Source organism: Saccostrea cucullata, unplaced genomic scaffold (genome assembly GCF_032062105.1).
Source record: "Saccostrea cucullata isolate Sc308-1 unplaced genomic scaffold, CSIRO_AGI_Scuc_v1 ctg2328, whole genome shotgun sequence".
Classification (NCBI taxonomy): domain Eukaryota; kingdom Metazoa; phylum Mollusca; class Bivalvia; order Ostreida; family Ostreidae; genus Saccostrea; species Saccostrea cuccullata.
In genome coordinates, this window is record NW_026932781.1 from 31456 (window position 1) to 52076 (window position 20621).

The 20621-nt window shown below is 36.2% G+C and overlaps 1 protein-coding gene and 1 pseudogene across 1 annotated transcript; both read right to left on the minus strand.

Moving 5' to 3' along the window:
• Positions 1-1954: 1954 nt before the first annotated feature.
• On the minus strand, positions 1955-3398 carry LOC134236129 (uncharacterized). Its single transcript, XM_062718305.1, has 4 exons — positions 3129-3398; positions 2841-2892; positions 2420-2758; positions 1955-2275 (listed from the first exon to the last, which is right to left on the minus strand). The coding sequence occupies exons 2-4, from the start codon at positions 2863-2865 to the stop codon at positions 2070-2072; spliced, it is 570 nt and encodes a 189-aa protein (XP_062574289.1). The 5' UTR covers positions 2866-2892; positions 3129-3398; the 3' UTR covers positions 1955-2069.
• Positions 3399-4124: 726 nt separating this feature from the next.
• Positions 4125-6884, minus strand: LOC134236122 (uncharacterized; annotated as a pseudogene).
• Between the last annotated feature and the right edge of the window lie 13737 nt (positions 6885-20621).

Below are 20621 nucleotides of genomic sequence, written 5' to 3' on the forward strand. Positions count from 1 at the left end.
AAAGGGTCAACCCTGAGTTAACCCTGATTTTCAGGGTTTATGCAGGGTTATCCCTTTAAACTTCATATCTGGTGTTCATATTCGGGTTGTAAGCTAAGTAGGTGATGTTCAATCCAAAAAACCCTCAACCCTTCCCGAACCCGGAAGTTAAAGGGTCAACCCTGAGTTAACCCTGATTTTCAGGGTTTATGCAGGGTTATCCCTTTAAACTTCATATCTGGTGTTCATATTCGGGTTGTAAGCTAAGTAGGTGATGGTTGATCGATTGACCCCTCAACCCTTCCCGAACCCGGAAGTTAAAGGGTCAACCCTGAGTTAACCCTGATTTTTAGGGTCCATTCAGGGTTATCCCTTTAAACTTCATCTCTGGTGTTCATATTCGGGTTGTAAGCTAAGTAGGTGATGTTCAATCCAAAAAACCCTCAACCCTTCCCGAACCCGGAAGTTAAAGGGTCAACCCTGAGTTAACCCTGATTTTCAGGGTTTATGCAGGGTTATCCCTTTAAACTTCATATCTGGTGTTCATATTCGGGTTGTAAGTTAAGGAGATGATGTTCAATCGAATGAACCCTCAACCCTGCCCGAACCCGGAAGTTAAAGGGTCAACCCTGAGTTAACCCTGATTTTCAGGGTTTATGCAGGGTTATCCCTTTAAACTTCATATCTGGTATTCACATTCGGGTTGTGAGCTAAGTAGGTGATGTTCAATCGAATGAACCCTCAACCCTGGCCCAACCCGGAAGTTAAAGGGTTAACCCTGAGTTAACCCTGATTTTCAGGGTTGAACCAGGGTTATCCTTTTAAAGTTCATATCTGGTGTTCATATTAGGGTTGTAAGTTAAGGAGATGATGATTAATGGATTGAACCCTCAACCCTTCCCAAAACCGGAAGTTAAAGGGACAACCCTGAGTTAACCCTGATTTTTAGGGTTGAACCAGGGTTATCCCTTTAAACTTCATATCTGATGTTCATCTACGGGTTGTAAGTTAAGGAAAAGTTAAAGGGTCAACCCTGAGTTTACCCTGATTTTTAGGGTCCTTCGACGGTTATTCCTTTAAACTTCATATCTGGTGTTTATATTTGGGTTGTTATATAAGTAGATATAAGTAGATGATGTTTAATAGAATGAACCTCAAGCCTTCCCGAACCCAGAATTTAAATGGATGAGTCCGAGTTTACCCTTTCTTGAAGTCTTCGTCCAGTTTTATCTCCTTAAACCTCATATGTCTTGTTCTGATTGGGGTTGAATGATAGTTATACCAAGTCCATTTGCATGAGTTTTTAAATCTATCCAAATGCGGAAGTGTAAAGAATAACCTTGATGTAGCCCTTTTTTCAGTCTTCGTTTTCTTGTTAATATTTTGTTCATCATTCTTAACTTCATATGTATCGTTAATATTCTAAAGTCATAATAATAAATAATGTTCAATTAATTGAGCCCTAAGAAATGTTAAATCCTTATGTTTTCAGATGTCTTATGTCTTGATATCTGCTTATTGTAATTGATTTTTAATATAATTAATTATCATACCAATTCTGCCCAGAGGCATGAAGTTCAAATTGTCATACAGAGTAAACCCTTATTGTAGAATTTATTCAGGTAATTTACTATCACATAATATCTGGAAAAAGAATTTTTTGACCCAATTTAACAGAAAAGTCAATGCAACCTAAAAAATCAGAATTAAATTGTAATCCGAATATTTAATTCATGCACCTTTGCATTTTTGGGGGGTTAAAAATAAACAACTGTTTCATATAAAAATCATTTATTTATTTATTCTTCAATCTGTGCTATGATCATTTTTTAATATTCCTTATTAAAAAGTACACAGCAAAATATGCAATTCAGTGATTATCTTACAAACTTGCTGTCAAATGACAGAATGATCTGACAAGAATTGAAACAATTCACATTTATTTATATCAATTTAAGCCATTAATTTTTAACCTTGTCATTAAACAACCCATCATGAATTACAGACTTTCACATATAATTGTGAAATAATAATAATGAAAACTTAGAAGAATTCTTTTCACAATTAACGCTTCTCAATTTTGCCAATGTTCATTTTAGACTATCTCCCACCAGCTCTTCAAGTTCCTTCTGGAGTCTTGCTTTCTCTCTTTGCGCTCTTTTCTTCTTCACGATATTTTTCACCTTCTCTTGTAAATAGAGTGCAAAATCGCCCTTAATGTCCGGCTTCCACTCTGGGGCCCAAATTCTATCCCGCACTCCCTCCTCGATCAGTTTTTGGATATCCACCAATTTTGCTATTTAACACGAAATAACAGTTAACTTTTTCAAAATACTTTATAACAAGGGAATTATTCAAAAACGTCAGCCAACACAATCATTTTTATTCTCATTAATTAATATCCTTTCCCGTTAATCTACAGAGAATATGTTATACTTACTTGGTGTATTTGTCTCCTGCACCCCTACCCAATAATGGATATATGCAAGCTGAAGTTGGCTGACTTTCTCTTTCTCTGGACGGTAGGTGATGCCCTCTAATACTTCCTCGACTTTCTCTCGCATGTCTTCTTTCAAATCATCCACCGACAAGGCAACTTCTTCTTCCTCCTCCTCCTCACTCTCCTCTTCTATTAACTTTCTTTTAACTCCCTTTCCGGACTCAACTTCACTTTCTAGGGTCTCCACCCTGACTTTAACTTCTTTCAATTCATTACTAAACTTTACCATAGTCTCCATAACGAATTCTCGCAAACCTTCATACTTTGCGTCGTTTTCATCTATCAAAATGAAAATGGTATGTGAAGTTAAAATATGCTTGCTATAGAAAATATCTTTCCAGAAACATGTAAACTACAATACCTTCTGATAGATTTCCTTTCTCCATACTTCTTTTACAAGACGAATGACAAATCTGTAATACAAGTGAACATCGCAAAATAATTGGAAAAACAAATTTGTGGGAAGATATTATAATTTCATAAAACCAAAACATACTAATCTTATGTATAATAGGAGTTTTATTGTCTTATCTTTGAAGGTCTATACATAACCAATAATTACACCTTCATTCACAAATAACTATTTATTTGAAGCTGCTCAGAGAGAACCAAATACTAAATTTTGCAGCCCATAAAAATTAATTCTTACCTCTAAGAATTGCTTTCAATTTAAAGGATCCTAATTCTTATACGGAAATAGCCGTCCACACTATAGGAGTGACAAGGTACAAATGACTGCAGCTAGCTGTGTCAACGTTAGCGCGCGCTCTGAGTGATGGGAAAGCGCACTTCACACCCCTTTGTGTATTGTGAATTCACAAGCTCAGCGTTCTTAGGTAAGTGTTTGCAGCTGTCAAATTCTAGAGTCCAGTCTTGTCCTGTAATGCATTTAGAGTTAGGGAAAACATATTATGGTGAACGTTCTAAAATATAAAACAATTTTTGTAAAACGAACAACACTTTTGACATAGGTTTTTTTGTGTGTTATTTATTTATGCTTTATTCGCAGACAAAGACTTATTCCTGCGAATTTAAACCTTCTGATAAAATATAAAATGCGTTCAACAATTCAGCGTATTCTCTCTAGGGGAATTTAACGGATTTTGTGATTTTGTGAAAATATGATCCCGATAAAATAATCATTCCTTGGGGTAAATGGATGTTCTTAATCACTTCCTTGGGTTACTTTACTAAAAATTGTTATTTTCTTTCTAAATAGATATTTGGAATCAGCTTCGACAGAATATATTATGTTATGCAGTTTTCAATTTTATTAATTAAGAAACATGACTTAAGTAACTTTTCGATAAATGTTTAATATGTAAATATAAGTCAAAAGGTTCTGAATCGGATTTAACGCAAAATTATGTAATCTGATACGAAATAAATTGGAAAAACTCTCATGACCTTTATTAATTTCATATGTAGACATTGCAAATATTCATAACATCAGACATTTCATCAGTAATAAATTATTATAGGTCAACAACTGTTAAATGTTAAAAAAAACAATTCATAAATGTTTTTTTTTTGTATCATCTCGAATTATCTCTCTAACTCCTACATTTCCGTCCAAAACTGTTATATCTTCTGACTTGAGAAAGTTTATAAAAGCGTCAAAACATTTAGGTGTGTTTAAATGTGCTTATTTATTTGAAACTCTCTTCAGTTTTGTTTCGAAAGCCCTGAACGTACGGAAAGGAATATTTGATTTTAAACACTGTAATTTAAAGTGTTCGTATTTTTGGTGAACGCTTTTCTTCTCCAAGCTTTGAGCATGCAGGAATTCCAGCTCTTGTGCCGACCAGGGAGCTTTATAAGATGTGGAAATCGGGTAGCAGGAGGAAGTTCTCCGAAGTCCTATGTTTTTATCAAAAAGAATGGGGTCATCATCGCGATCACCATATTCATCAGTGACATTTCCAGGTAGTTCTGCGACTTCCTGTTCTGTTTCCTTTCTCTCGTCCTTTTTGTTAGTTTTCTGTTCTTCTCCTGTCAATATTTCCAGTTTATGTGGGATATGTAAAGTGCAAGCGATTCAACTGCAAATTGCGGAATCTAAAATTGGCTAATTGTAACTTGGACAAAATCTCTAATGCAATCAACTTGTTCTTGTGTAAGGGTAGATCAGTCATAAGAACCACTAGCCTGTCATAATCAACGAAATGGCCCTGCATCAAAAGAGCAATACAGCTTATGAACGTCATTGTTATCACTCTTTGATCCATGTCCATTTTCTCTCTTTTCAACTTTCGAAGACACATTGATACCCAGGGAAGTATCTTTGGTGTTTTCTTTATTTTGCTTGGATACACAAGGCCCCGTTTTTCGAGTTCACCTTTAACTAGATCAGATATTGTTATTAGTGTAGCTTCGGTGATATCTGTCGATTCTTTGTCATACACAACCGCCCAAAACTTGTCCTTAAAGGACCAAGTAAGGGTCATGTTTCCATGTTTGTCGTATGTGGTCACCGCGGGAAAATGTTTAAGCTCCAGTTCCAGTAATCCGGCCTCTATGATCTCTGCCAATGGAAGGTTACTTTTATCCAAAAGTAAGTTCAAGCTGGGAAAAACCATTTGGGCATTAGTTCTCCTGTTTGTTGTTAGCAGTTTTACTAGCGACTTGAGGGTTACAGCTCCTACTGTATTAAAAGTGGTCTTACAGGACTTCATCTGTCTTAGGAAATCTTCAAACAGAACATAACTAGCCATCTTGCCAGTTTCGTGCAAGTCATGTAGTAAGGCAACGACCAGATGTCTACCAATAACTCCGTAGCTGCCATCCAAGTGATCGTGTAATCCCACTGATCGTGTTATCATCTTACTTATAGCCTCAGATGTTGTCCATATTTCTGGTGGTGGAATACTATATTCGTTTTGCATACAGGTTGAGTACACTTCTAAAGATAGGAATCCAAAGTGGTCACTCACACTCCGACTGGGTCCAAGAGCGCCGGGTCCCAGATTTATTGAGTATGTTGTGCTCCTTCCACAAAGTGGTTTTCCCCACAACATTTTTTCTGAGGCTAGTTCTAACTGGTAGGATTGCCAGGTAGCACACACATTTCCTGTTTTCTGATACTCGTTCAAAAGTTCCTGAAGTTCCTTGCAAATCCATAAGCCCAAATGTCGAATGCATGTGAGAATTTGACTGGGAAAAGGCACCAACATAGGACAACTTTCTAACAGAAATTCAAGATTTGTTATATCAATAAAATCCAAGGCATGCAAATGGTCTGCAACAGAATCCTGTGAGACGACAAATTCTATCCTACATGCACTTTTCCTCAGCAATGTCCAGTTACTTTGTAATGTTGATATATAATGCTCTGCGTCACGTAGAAATGCTTCCGCTGTCGATCGTGGGAAACACATACCCCCAACAATGCAGCCAGACACTGGATGATATCGTCCATTTGGTTGCCGGTGTGGAATGTCAGCATAAAGCTGTACAAATTGCACATCCTGTGGAAAACGACAAATCTTCATCAAACAATCTTTAACATCCATTGCTCTGCCATCTAAATTGCTCTGATAATTACCGCAGTCTGTGAACGATAAGCAGCTACTTAGTGTTCCTCTGTGGCCAATAACTTGTTCCAAACCTGCTGTGGACCAAAGCAGATCAACGTCTTCACTGTCTGACAAAATGTTTCCGGCAACATGAATAGTTGTACGCAGTATTAATTCGGTATAGAAATCTGACAAGGATAGCCCACATGTCATTTTTTCACCAAATCTGAAGCAAAATATGATTGGTCTTAAAAATCCACTTTGAGGCAGTTCGTCTAAAGATGTTTGCAATGCTTCGAGTATGGGACAACAGTCATCAGGTAAAATGAACATTTTTCGAGCGTCATTAATGTCATTCTTTTGCAGAGTTCTCGTAGCCTCCCCCCTCAAGGCAAGCGTCATTAGTGAAGTTTTAAAACTCTCCCTCAGTTGGAAAAAGGTGGCTAAGGTTTGTTGTCTTACTTGCTGCTTTGATAACGCAACTGAATGCATTTGGTGCACAGGAATTAATCCTATCCAACATTCCCATCCCCTCTCATAGAATAATTGAAAGCCTAGGCTGTTTGAAAATGTCATGAGCTCGCTTTTACTATACTGTGGTAATTTTATATGTTTTTTCAAAACGCTTCTAACATTCCGTAAACTGGCATGATCGTGGGGAAACAGAGTAATATGTCTCACTGGCATTCTAATTGCTGTCAAAGATTTTAATTCCAAAACGCATCCATCAATATCGAATGAATATCTCAACCATACTTCTCTGTCTACTTCATCGACTGTCAAACATCTTCCATAAATTCGTTCATCCCTTCTTAAAAAGAGTTGAGGTGTTTCAGATACAGAATTGTATAGCTTTGCTAAATTAAAGTTCTCTAGCACGGTTTCAGAAAAAGTTTGTACACTTTCTTCAACGTCCATCTGAAATTAGAAAAACATTGTTTTTAGAATGGTACTTTTTGCAGAAGATGTAAAATCCAGAAAAAAAAATCATGTTCGAATAACCGGGTTTTACAAAAGGATTGACCCTGTAGCATGACCAAGTTTTCCCTGGGTTATACCCGGGTTTAACCTGGGTTAAACCCGGGATTACCTTGGGTTAAACCCGTGTATATTCTGGGTCAGACTTGGGTTTATCCTGGGTTAAACCCGGGTATATCCTGTATTATACCTGGGTTATACCCAGGTATATTCTGGGTTATACCCGGGTATATCCTGGGTTATACCCGGGTATATCTCGGGTTATACCCGGGTTTATCCTGGGTTATACCCGGGTATATCTTGGGTTATACCCGGGTTTATCCTGGGTTAAACCCAGGTATATCTTGGGTTAAACCCGGGTATACCCGGGGTTAAACCCGGGTATACCTGGGGTATACCCGGGTTAAACCCGGGTATACCCGGGTTAAACCCGGGTATACCAAGGGTATACCTGGGCATACCAATGGTGTTCATACCCAGCAAGATTTTAATTTTATTCAATGACCTTCATTTCATTCAATATGTTCTAATTGTATAATTAAAAGGAATATATCATAATTACTTATTGAAAATACACTTTTATTTACCAGGTATTATTGAAAAACACAAAAAATATACATAAACTTTGTCCTTTTAAACACAAATAATTCAATATACTTTCGTAAATTTTGAATGCTAAAATAAGGCAAGGTTATGCATAACTTCTATAAAAAAAGATGTCGCTGTTTTCTCAAACAACACATAATAATTAGCAATTAAAAAAAATCAAATGAAATATTACCTTAGATTAAGAAAATCACCCATTAAAAACACAACAGTATATAAGCGTCTAAATCGAAAGAAATCCAGCAACAAAATACCTACTTTCACAATCAAATGATTGACAATCACGTGATAAAATAGGCGGAGTCCCGCATTCCCGCACCCGCATCACGTCAAAGTGCCTATACCCTAACCCTAACCCTAACCCTAACCCTAACCCTAACCCTAAACCCTAAACCCTAACCCTAACCCCTAACCCTAACCCTAACCCTAACCCTAACCCTAACCCCTAACCCTAACCCTAACCCTAACCCTAACCCTAACCCTAACCCTAACCCTAACCCTAACCCCTAACCCTAACCCTAACCCTAACCCTAATTCTAACCCTAACCCTAATCCTTAACCCTCTCCCTAACCCTAGCCCTGACCCTAACCCTAACCCTAACCCTGACCCTAACCCTGACCCTAACCCTTAACCCTAACCCTGACCCTAACCCCCACTAACCCTAACCCCCATTAACCCTAACCCCCACTAACCCTAACCCCTGTTAACCCTTACCCCCACTAACCCTAACCCCCTTTTACCCTAACCCCCACTAACCCTAACCCCCGTTTACCCTAACCCCCACTAACCCTAACCCCCGTTAACCCTAACCCCCGTTAACCCTGACTTTAACCCCTGCAAACACTTATTTTTCTTTTTTTGCTTATATCTTTTCACCGACTGTTCCGGTGTCAACGTTCTTGGTGTCGTTGGAAAGGTCTTGAAGAGCTCTTGACGCTCGCATCATGACAATGTTGTTCTAGTGAACAGAAAGGCGAATAACAAGCGATATTTTCAAAAAGCTTGCAAACGACAGAAAATCTTTATTTCGTGACGGATTTTCTTGACAAGGTCTATTGAATGCTGTAAAGTGTGGACAGATCGAGCCATTGTTTGAGGCTTTCTAGAGCAAATATTGCCTAGGGGTACCCACGCATCTTATACAGATATCTTTCCAGCCTCGCACCTTTTTCCGTTTTTGACCTTTAGCAACCATCTTCGGATGGTGGACAGAACTTGCCAAGAGCTTTCAAATGACACCAAGACCTTGAAAATTGCTTGAAAACTGAGAGAGATTCGGACCTTTCAATTTGGCGTCCATTTGCCACCCCTTTGGAACAGTTTTTGGTCATTTCAGCGAGAGAGGTTCAGGTCAGGGTATCGAGGCCTAGGAAACCTTATATAAAAAGAATAGTTCCTTTTCGTCTCAATTGTTTGACTACTGAGGACGTTGCCTTCTGGTCCTACCGGAATTGCGGCACCTTTTCTTCAAATACCCATAGGTAACACGCCCTTGGGACTAGCAGGCTGAGCTTTGGTATGTGCATTCCTTGAGGTCTTCTTAACCTTTTATGTACGAGTTTAGGGCCTCTATCTCGCACCGTTTAAGCGCTATCGCCCGGAGAAAGAACTTAGCGCGGAACGCAATTTTTACCTCGTCTCCGAGCATAACCGATTTTTGGGGCACTTGAGCAGCTTCTAGTTAGATCTCTTCGGCAACGTGCAGGTTGTCGAGATCTGACCACTTTAACTTGTCCAAATCCCTGTTTCAAAGATTTAAAGACTTTGGTACATTTATCGCATGTTTAGTCCTTCATATCTTTACAGTTTGGCCAACTCTTTGCAGCTACCAGATGTCCTTTTCAGGGTGTCTCACTGACATAAGTGGGATGTATCAATTGCATACCGTTCTCTAGATATGGGAGGTTGAAAATGGTCAAAAATTCTCAATTTGTCAATTTCTAAACCCAATCTTTGGTGTAAATTTTCTACCTTTTCCTGACACCTTCATTTTATGGCTTTGACTTAATCTTGTTGCTCGTTTTCTTTGCTTTCCAACGACACCAAACTCGTCTTCATCCGATAATGACTGAGAAAGTTATGAGCTTTGGAAAATTCCACATTTTCCTTTTCTTTTGCTTCTGTCTGTGACTTTCACTTTTCACTTTCATTTTGTTTGACCTAATTCCGGCATGACCTAATTCCGGCATCTTCGCTTTTAGCCCTATCCCTAACCCTAACCCTAACCCTAACCCTAACCCAAACCCATTTCCGACATGACCTAATTCCGGCATCTTCGTTTTTAGCCCTATCCCTAACTCTAACCCTAACCCTAACCCTAACCCTAACATCTGGAAATCACTTAAGTATCTTTTGCTCAGTCGCGACATAATTTTTCGACTTACTGAGTATTGCGAACAAGTAGAATTATGCTAAATTTTGTTTATTCAACACATAATCTACTTTAATGCAATTATTACAGTGCAAAAAAAGTTTTAAAAATATTTATGTTAACATTTGACACTTTCAAACTCTCAATTTGTTTATTTCTTCGGTGCAGATAAGAAGCTATTATTCTCCCTTTTCTTGTCACTAAGGTTTCAAGTGTCTGATTTAGTCATTTTGTCCGTTTTCTGACCTTTCCAACGACACCAAACTCGTCTTGATCCGATAAAAAATAAGAAAGTTATGAGCTTCTGAAAATTCCACTTTGTCCTTTACTATTGCTTCTATCCGTGACTTTCACTTTCCACTTTCATTTTCTTAATCTTTTAATCTCCGTTGACCTACTTGGGCACTTTAATCCACGGGCATTTTCGTTTTTATCCTATACCCTAAACCTAACCCTAACCCTAACCCTAACCCTTTTAGCCCTATCCCTACTCCAAACCCTAACCCTAAACCTAACCCTAACCCTAACACTAACCCCTATTAACCCTAGCACCCATTAACCCTAACCCTAACCCTAACCCTAACCCTAACCCTGAGAGGACGAGCTCATGGATAGTCGTTGTTTACGGAGCTCCGATATTTCTGACCATAAATATACCTTCAAGTAGAATTGTGTATATATTTCTGTTTCTATGTGTTGTGTGTATACAATTCTTTGATTTGGATTACATTTCGATTCAATTCTACTGTGATTATGAACTTTTTGATGCGAGTATAGAACATAAACAAGTAAGTTTACTCGCCCCATTGTATTACCGCAGTGAGTATCTACTCACTACATGTTTGTATATAGGTGTGCGTACAGGCTTAGACGTTTGTATTTACGAAATGGAGAAACCAGTGTATCTTAAAAACAGTGAACTTCTTGAGAGTTCAGACAATTCTGTGAGAATTATAGATTATGAACTTTTGCAAGCAGTGAGCGCGGTTGTAGGAGATAGCGTCAAGTGTTTACAGTTAGACAGGGACCTATGGAGAATATATCTCCATAACAAAGAAAGTAGACAAAAACTCCTACAGCAATTGTTTGAATATAAAAACCAAAGTGTGTCTGTGTACGACACTAACCCCTACTCGTCCGGAGCACTATCTCCTAGAGATCAGGTGTTAAAAGTCACAGTTTCAGGGATTCCGCTTTCGGTCCAAGATACTGAAATTACAAACATGCTTAAGAAATTTAACGTAAAATTCAAAAGTGAACTTCGTTATGAAAACATTCGAAACCCAGAAACTGGAAAAATGACAAGCGTCCTGAATGGAAATCGCTTTATTTATATTTCCCCACTCCCCGATGGCAAAGCACTTCCCCGAACAAGCTACTGCGCTGGTTTAAAATGCAGAATTCACCATTTTGGTCAATTCTCGGCAAAACAAGAATTAAAATGTCGAAAATGCTGGCAAACTGGCCATTATACAAGGAACTGTCAAAATGAGACATGCTGTAAAGTCTGTAAAAAGCCGGGTCATGAACCCGGGGATACTCAGTGCGAATTCTATCAGGAGCAAACAAATGTTATCGCTTTTCAAGGTTACAAGAGCATTCTCTCAAATTTCCATATGAGTGAAATCAAAGTTTATGGAGAAAATCACAAGTCAGCAGAACACGCGTTTCAAATGACTAAAGCAATTCGAAACGGCGATCTTGTGGCTGCCGAAAAAATTCGTTCTGCGACGACTGCACTGGATGCAAAGCGCATCGGCGATTATATCTCCAAAAACGAATCGTGGGAAAAAGAACAAATTGAAGTTATGTCAACAATTATAGATGCTAAAGCCTCTCAAATTAAACCCTTTCAAGAAGCCCTACAAAAAAGTGGCCCGAAATCTATCATAGCGGAAGCTACGTACGATGATTTCTGGGGGACTGGTATCAACGTTTCAGCTACTGTAAAAACAAATCCTGAAGCTTGGCCCAGTAAAAACATGCTTGGCATTATAATCAAAGATGTAGCAAAAAACTACCGTCGAAAACCAAGAAGTTGGTCCCTCCCGAGGCAACCAAATAACAAAGCTGCGCGGGTGTCACACTCACAGAAGGAAATCACCGACTTCGTTAGCCAGCTAAAGGAAGGACCATCCAAGAGATCTCGAGAAAATGTCAACGATGACGCAGACACTAGTGAGCAAGGTTAATATCCTCTTTTTTCTTTCAGACTCTCTCTATGATGAACGTTTTTTTTTCACATTTACGTATTGTTTTGCTTTAAACAAATATCACTATGCCTTACCCATTATTAAGTGTTTTCTCCTTAAATGCGAGGGGATTGAATACATACAAAAAAGAATAGTTTTATATGATTGGCTTCAAGACTTAGACATAGATATTGTATTATTACAAGAAACTCATTATATAGAAGCGAGAGAGTATCAATATAATGCCAGATGGATGGGCTCAAGTTTTCACTGTTTTTCGAGCTCAGCGTTTAGTAGAGGTGTCTCTATATTAATCAGAAAAAAATTTCCTCATGAATTGATAAACTATCACAGGTCTTCTGACGGAAGGAAAATTTTGATAAATCTTAAAATTAATGATATAACTTTTTCAATAGCAAACCTCTATGCACCAAATAATGTATCGGATAGAAAAGAATTTTATATCACAACTAAGTCTTGGGTAAGAAAAAATGCTAAGAATCTTGAGAACTTGATTGTATGTGGAGATTTAAACTGTAATATTGACAACTATAATCAGAATACCGATTCAAGCAAAACGCAATTAAACTCTTTAATAAAACAATTAAAACTGATAGATGGCTGGAAAAAATGCATGAAAATAAATCGGGTTTTACTTGGTGCAATGCAAACAATATTCCAAGTAGCAGAATTGACTATATTTTATTTGCAGAAAAATTTCCATTATCAATAGATTGCTTTTCTTTAAAAAATTGTCCTAAAGTAAATAACAATAGAATGAGTGATCATCTAGGACTAAAAATGGACTTTATCCCACAGAAAAACAAGAGAGGGTGTGGATACTGGAAAATGAATACTTCATATTTAGTAAAGGAAGATTTTTGTAAACAATTAAAAGATATTTTAAGAAATAAAGAACTTGAATTTAGAAATATAAAATGTGCACAAGAAAGATGGGAGATGGTTAAACTTACTGTTAAAGAGTTTTCTATAACCTACTCCAAAACCAAAAGTAAGAATACTAAAAAGAGAGTTAAAGAAATTGAAAACAGAATTACAAAAATTGAAAATAGACCTTTTAATGAAATTAATAATCAAGAAAAATATAAGCTAGAAAGAGAATTACAACAAATATATGATAAAAAATTAGAAGGAGCATACATTAGATCTAGAGCAAACTGGATTAAATGTGGAGAGAAATGCTCTTCTTACTTCTTAAAACTAGAAAATAAGCACCAACAAAGTAATGTTATTGAAAAAATTGACCAAGATAACCAAACCTTTTTTAGTAGTAATGATATCTTGGGGCAATTATGTAAATTCTATGAAAAACTATACACATCACAAAACCCTAAATCTGGAGACATAAGAAACTATTTAAGGAATACTAAATTAAAAACAAAATTAGGCACAGAACAACAAAAAATATGTGAGGAATTTCCTACTCTATTAGAATGTGAAGAGGCTATTAAAAATATGGATAACAATAAATCACCTGGTTTAGATGGCATACCAGTCGAATTTTACAAAATATTTTGGAATGAAATAAAAGATTACTTCTATGATTCACTATTAAAATCTTATGAATATGGTGAACTACCATCAACTCAGAAATTAGCTGTTATAAGTTTGATTTTCAAAAAGGGTGATAAAAGTAATTTGAAAAACTACAGACCCATAAGTCTCACAAACTGTGATTATAAAATACTTGCTTTTGTCTTAGCTAGAAGATTACAAAGGGTTATCTCAAAATTAATAAATAAAGACCAGTCAGCATATATAAAAGGTCGATATATAGGAAATAATGCACGTCTAATTCAAGATATATTTGACTATTTTGAAAATCAAAAGGAGAATGGCTTATTATTATTTTTAGATTTTGAAAAAGCCTTTGATACTGTTGAATGGGAATTTATGTTACAAGTATTAGAAGAATTTAATTTTGGTCCAAAATTTATTAAATGGATTTCAATTTTATACAATAAGCCTACTTTTAGAGTAAAGAATAGTGATTTTATTTCAAAAACTTGTAGAATGACAAGAGGGATTGGACAAGGTTGTCCAATTTCTGCATTGTTATTCATACTTGCCACTGAAATCTTGTCAACCAGAATAAATACATCAGAACAGGTTAAAGGGTTTCAAGTAAATGATCAATGTGAAATTAAAATGTTACAACATGCTGATGATTCAACGAATCCCCTAAAAGACTTAGTGTCTGTAAAACATGTGATAGAAATTATAAATAATTTCTCTATCCTTGCTGGTCCTAAACTAAACTTGCATAAATCTGAATGTATACTCCTAGGACCTTTAAAAGACACTTGTAAAAATGTACATGGAATAAATGTTACAAATGATCCAGTAAAAACACTTGGAATTTATATAGGACATAACAAGAACCTCTGTGAGGAAAAAAATTGGAATGAAAAAATAAACAAGATTGTTGACACTATAAAAGCATGGGAAAAAAGAAAATTAACTATTTTTGGAAAGAAAGAAATTGTTAATAATCTCATTATTTCAAAATTTCAATATGGAGCAAGTATTCTTCCAAATCCACCAAAATATTCTTAGCAAAGAGAATTTAACTCTTGACTATTTACTCAAAACAAATGTGCAAGATATTACACATTATCATGATTTAAACTTGCTACCTTGTTTCTACAAACAGGCTTTTTGTGCATTTAATAAATGCAAAAAACAAAAAGATGTAGAAAAAATGTCAACTGACGAGTTTTTGTCTTTACCTATTTGGAAAAATACATTATTTATGCATAAAAACAAACCAATATTTCTATCAAACTGGATAAAATCAGGTGTTTTATATACAAAAGATCTTTTTGATATAAATGGAAGACTACAAGATATTTCATACTTTTTAGAAAAAATTAAAGATAAGAGAAACATATTCTGTGAATATTTAATAGTGAAATCTGTGTTTAATAAGTACTCCAAAATCTTTGAATGTAAAAAAGCTCAGTATGTCAATATTAAAGATTATCATTTTGTTTTATTTTATGGGGATATTTATTGTAATGTGGAGAGTCAGAAATCCTCCTTTTTCTACAACATATTGAGAGCAAAGAAATTTCACCAACCTATAACTGTAAAATATTGGACAGACCTATTTGATATTCCTAGATCAATATGGCCAAAAATTTTTAATATGAAAATTACTAAAATGTTTGATAAACAAATTGCTGATTTTAATTATAAACTATTACATAAATTGCTGAATAATAATTTGAATGTTAGTAAATGGAATGCTGATGTGCTCAGATTTTGTAACAATGTGGAGAAATTGAAAATATAGAACATCTATTATATAAATGCAATGATTCTGCAAACATATGGGAAAAAGTCAGCAAATCATTAAAATTTAATATTGGGTGGAAAAATATAGTAATTGGGTTCTATGAAGAAACTCAGTTATCTGAAATGCTGAACATACTCATTTCTTATATAGCGTTGAAAATATTTAAATATAAAATGAAATGTCGTGTAAATTGTGAACCATGTATTACAGAAAATTTGATGAAATTTGTTAAGAACAATTTATCTATGTATTGTAATATTATAAAAATGTCATATAAAAATTTAAAGCTAGCTGAAATGTGTTTAAATTTGGAGAGAGATTTGTAATGTTAAGATAAAAGAGTATATTTTCATTCTGTAAGATATCTTATGTTAATAATATATTTATTTTTTGAAATCCAATGCTTCTTGGGCAGCCTGGTCGACGAAGCATGTAAACAAATGGGGGTCAAATACGGACTTTTGGCGGAGAATTGGGACCCCCAGGGTTTACAAGGATTTCATAAACACAAAAGATCTTAATACGTATTATCATTATTTTTCTTTATTCATGTATTTTTTATTTTACTCTTTCGTTACTGAATCATTTGTAAAAATCGATAACTCACATGTTTATGCCCCAGATTATAACCGGAAATTGCATGTGCGATGTAAATTTTGAACCAATACCGGACAAGAAAGCAAAATACGAGAATGAAACGCATCTGTTTTTTTTTTCGTTTTTCAATATATTAGTTAAAATTAAATTATTAAGATGAATGTACATATAAATAAACCATGATATTCAAAGAGCCATGATATATGCAATACTGTAATTTGAAACGCTAGATATTTCATATATTATATTTATTTTTAATATGAAATGTTTTTCAATGAAATATGAATAATCATGATTTTTCTTTTTCATTACTCTTTCAAGATTGTGTAAACTTTTGTATATTAAACATTGAATATAAATATACCGATCCAGGGAGCTCCTGGCACCCCAGGTGACGTATTAACAGAGGGCTTCTGAGGAAGTTTTACCTCAAACTTTGTTGTATGAAATAAATCTTTTATAAATAAAAAAAAAAAAAAAAAAAAAAACTCTTTCAAGATTGAAATTGGTCCTCGAACTGATCTGCCATATACAAGCTCGAACGGAGAAAATCCAAGACTCTCCTGTGAAACTTCTCTATAGGCGAACAGAACTGCACTCAGGTACTTGTCCCAATCTTTAGGTTTTTCAGAACAAAGTCGCTTCAACATTTGTTTCAGAGTTCCGTTGAAACGTTCTACCAACCCATTACAGCTCGGATGATATGGTGTCGTGGTCCATTGTCGAAGAGAAATAAGTCGACTCACCTCTGACATTAGAGAAGAAGTAAATTGACTTCCCATATCTGTCAACATCTCACGGGGCACACCGATTCTCGAGAACATCTCCATCAGGGCCTCTGCAACCCTCTCTGTCTCGATGTTAGGCAAAGCAATAGCTTCTGGATAGCGAGTAGCATAATCTACCAGAGTCAATATATAACGGTTACCTTTGTCGGTGGTTGGGTACAGTGGTCCAACAAGATCAACTGCAACTCTTTGGAAGGGCTCATCTATGAGTGGCATTCGCTCCAATGGTACTTTCTGTACCTTACCTTTGTGAACTGTGCGTTGACATATGTCACACGACTGGCAATAACGCCGCACCTCACTATGCATCCCTGGCCAGAAGAATTCTGAGGTAACTCTTACTAAGGTCCGCTGTGTCCCGAAGTGACCTGCTAACAAAGAGTCATGCGCTAGTTTCATTACCTGGTCCCGAAACTTTGCAGGAACAACCAACTGAGTATACACCCTGTCTTGTCCTCCAGTACGAGTAGTGTATTGTCTAAACATGAGTTCATTTTTCTTAAACCAAATCACCTTACCATTTTTCTTCATCTGAGTCACGTGGTTCTCAACATATTCACGTACCTTTTTCAGAGAAACATCCTGCTCTTGTGCATTTCTAATTTTCAATGGATCAAAATCCTCAGATATGATGGCTGGTACTTTAAGCTGAGTGTATGGTTTGCTCTTGTTACGTTTCTGTTGCCGGGTCTCTACAGCGTTTACCTGCCAATCTGGATCTGGTTGAGTCGCTGGCTTGGCATCTGGGACATTACCAACTATCAGATCGTATACAGGATTCTCCATGCACCATACCTCATGTTGTTCTTTCAAGAAGGGAGTGTTAATGGAAACCTCTGCGATCGGAACAGTTATTTTGGAGCCGTCTGCTAGAACACAAGTCTGTTTCTTACCTTGTACTAGGTCTTCCTCTTGTATTTTGCTCCTCCTTATGACAATACCGCTGCAGCCAGTATCTCTCCAGACTGTAACTGGTATATCGTTAACATATCCTGCAGATATCGGCATACTAGAAGCTAAGTTTCTTTTGCAAGAAAAAAATGACGTAGTTGTTGGAAAAGAAGATGCAGTGGATTCTATAACAGAGTCTGAGGGTATTGTGCTAACAAAACATACCTTTTGCTCAGAAGATCCAACGTCCTGCACAGCATGTGACACATTGTTAAAAGCTGTTTTGGACCTACACTCTGATGCAAGGTGTCCAACTTTGTGACATTAAAAACACTTACGTTCTGATTAGGTATGAATCTTTTCTTATCAAAAGAAGAACTCTTGTTCTCACCAACATTTACTTTCTTTACCGGTTCGACCTTTTTGGACAAAGAAATCTTACCCTTACCTATAGCTTGTAGCGCACTTACGTCGCGGGCATCTTTGTACTGATCAGCTAAGTTTGCCATATTTGTTAAACTGTCAGGTATTCTCTCCTTTAAAAACAATCTTAAATCTTGACTACATACATGCAGAAATTGATCTCGCAACATACGATCATACAAACCTTGATATGTTTTGGGTGCCTTTGCCATTTCAACCCACCTTTCAAAGTAACTACTCAACCGGACAGCAAATTGAGAAAAGGTTTCACACTGATCTGGCCTACATGATCTAAACTTCTTTTTAAAACCATCATCGGTCAATTCAAAGCGTTTCAATAAAGCTGTCTTAAGAGTATTGTAATCAAGGGCATCAGTTTTGGGCATTAACGCATACACATCTAAAGCCTTTCCCTTTAACAATGCACTAAGATTTATAGCCCAGTTTGATTTATCCCAGTGCTGAGCTTCAGCATATCGTTCAAACCTAAGGAGAAAATTATCCATCTCATCATGAGAATCGTCAAAGAAAGGGAGTTTGGGTGATTTGGGCAAAACATGACCACCAGTAAACTTTGACTCGTCTGAGAAAATAGGCTTTTGTTCTAATTTCATTTTCTCTATGTCATTTCTCATTTCTCTCTCTCTAACTCAAAACTAAGTCTCTCTTTTTCAACCTCAGTCTGAGAATTTATCTTTATCTTATCTAACTCTCTCTGAGCTTGTCTTTCATCTCTCCGTAAAGCTTGCTGCTCTTTAACAAAATTTGTGAGATCTTCATCTTTAAGACCTAAACTCTCCCCAAATAATTTCAACTCGTTTAAATCATCTGACATGATTAGCACATGTGACGGAACAAATTCTGCTTCGAACCTCACTTCACCTCTAACTACCTTAAAACCAGCAAAAACTAATATGCACTTACTAACCGCATCGCGATATTCTTTACATCCAGTTACGTGACTTGCACCATTGCTTACTCTGTTTTTACCAGAATGGTCCAACTCACTGAGACAGGTCCAACTCCTTTTAGTACTTTTCCGAGGTCCCAAACAACCAGAATCCAGCTGATTCTCTACAACATAGAACAAACACAACAGAAAATGGGAAAATACAAAATAAAACAGCATGTAGAAAACATTGACCAAGCAGAGAAAATTTTCAACAAAAAGAGAAAAATGTCAGTTTTTTTTTTAACTTAAAAAAATTATACAAATATTTTTGAAAACTTTGTATAGTTGTTACATAAAACAAAAATTAATGTTCTTAGGGAATCTTATCCCACTTCTGACACCAATTTGTCACAGATTGTCGAGCGGATTTACTATTTCTTTTTACTTCACTAAATTTAAATATAACTCAAATGCATTTTTAAAAGATAATTTACATATTTAATAACAATAAATGTACAAATTCAACAAATTCCGTTGTTGCTTGTCCTATTGCGTCGTGCTGCCGCCTTACACACTACTGGCCAGAGGAACTCTAAGGCCCAAAGGTTGTTTCCCTTTTACGCACCACTCCACTCGGAACGGGCTGACTCACTACAAGGCACTGGGTGGCCTTTCCACACCGTCTCTATGTAGACTTATACCATGGATAGATGGAACCTGCTCCAACATACATATACAAGTTTTATTGATAAGCGCTTTTGGCTTGACACAAATACATACTTCACTCATTATCAAACTTGTGGATAATGTACACGTCTTAAATAAGACTAATTACACAAACGAGTTGTTTAAATTATGCATACAACTCTTACACAAATGCAATATTGCGAATTGCTACTACACGGACAAACTTATATGACGGAAATTGTACACCATACTTTAGAAATATTCAAATACGTGTTACTATACATAGAAATACAATTATAAACGAAACATACATGCTTAAAATGATGAGAAATGTGGTTACTGGATGTTTTAGGACAAATGAACGCGAAATGAAAATAATAAAGATAAAATATTATAAACATAAACTTTACCTCAGAAAAGCTGGACCATAATATACAGGAAATACAGAGGAAGCCCTGCAAGTAATACTGGTACTCGCTGTAGTTATAATTTCTAATTACAAAACATATCAGATCTCTGCTACATGTATGACAGAGGGGTAAAAGCGTCCTCCTCTCTGGACTGCCGTGTCCAAACCAACTTGCACGGACAGGCGGGTTTAAAGGTCCAGTGAATTGAGGTTCAGTAAAGGAAATTTACAATGATAAACTGACTAAAACGAAGGGGTTCCACTACATAATATTAAAATACAGTAACCAAATAATATGGGGATTTTAATGTGACAGTAACAGCTCCAGAACTGAAGATCTATTTAAGCAACTTGATTTTCTTAATGTTTTGATTTTTTCCATAGCTTCAGTGGAAAGTTGGTCGTTTGCAAGATGAACAGGGCAGCACCGAGACCCGGGGGGAATAAATATCTCTCCTTGAATGTATGCCCTG

Coding starts and splice junctions, on each gene's coding strand:
- LOC134236129 (XM_062718305.1), bottom strand. CDS start 2,865: ATGGAGAAAGGAAATCTATCAGAAG. Junction 2,759..2,840: donor GAAAGGAAATCTATCAGAAG/GTATTGTAGTTT, acceptor TCATTTTGATAG/ATGAAAACGACGCAAAGTAT. Junction 2,276..2,419: donor GCAGGAGACAAATACACCAA/GTAAGTATAACA, acceptor CGTGTTAAATAG/CAAAATTGGTGGATATCCAA.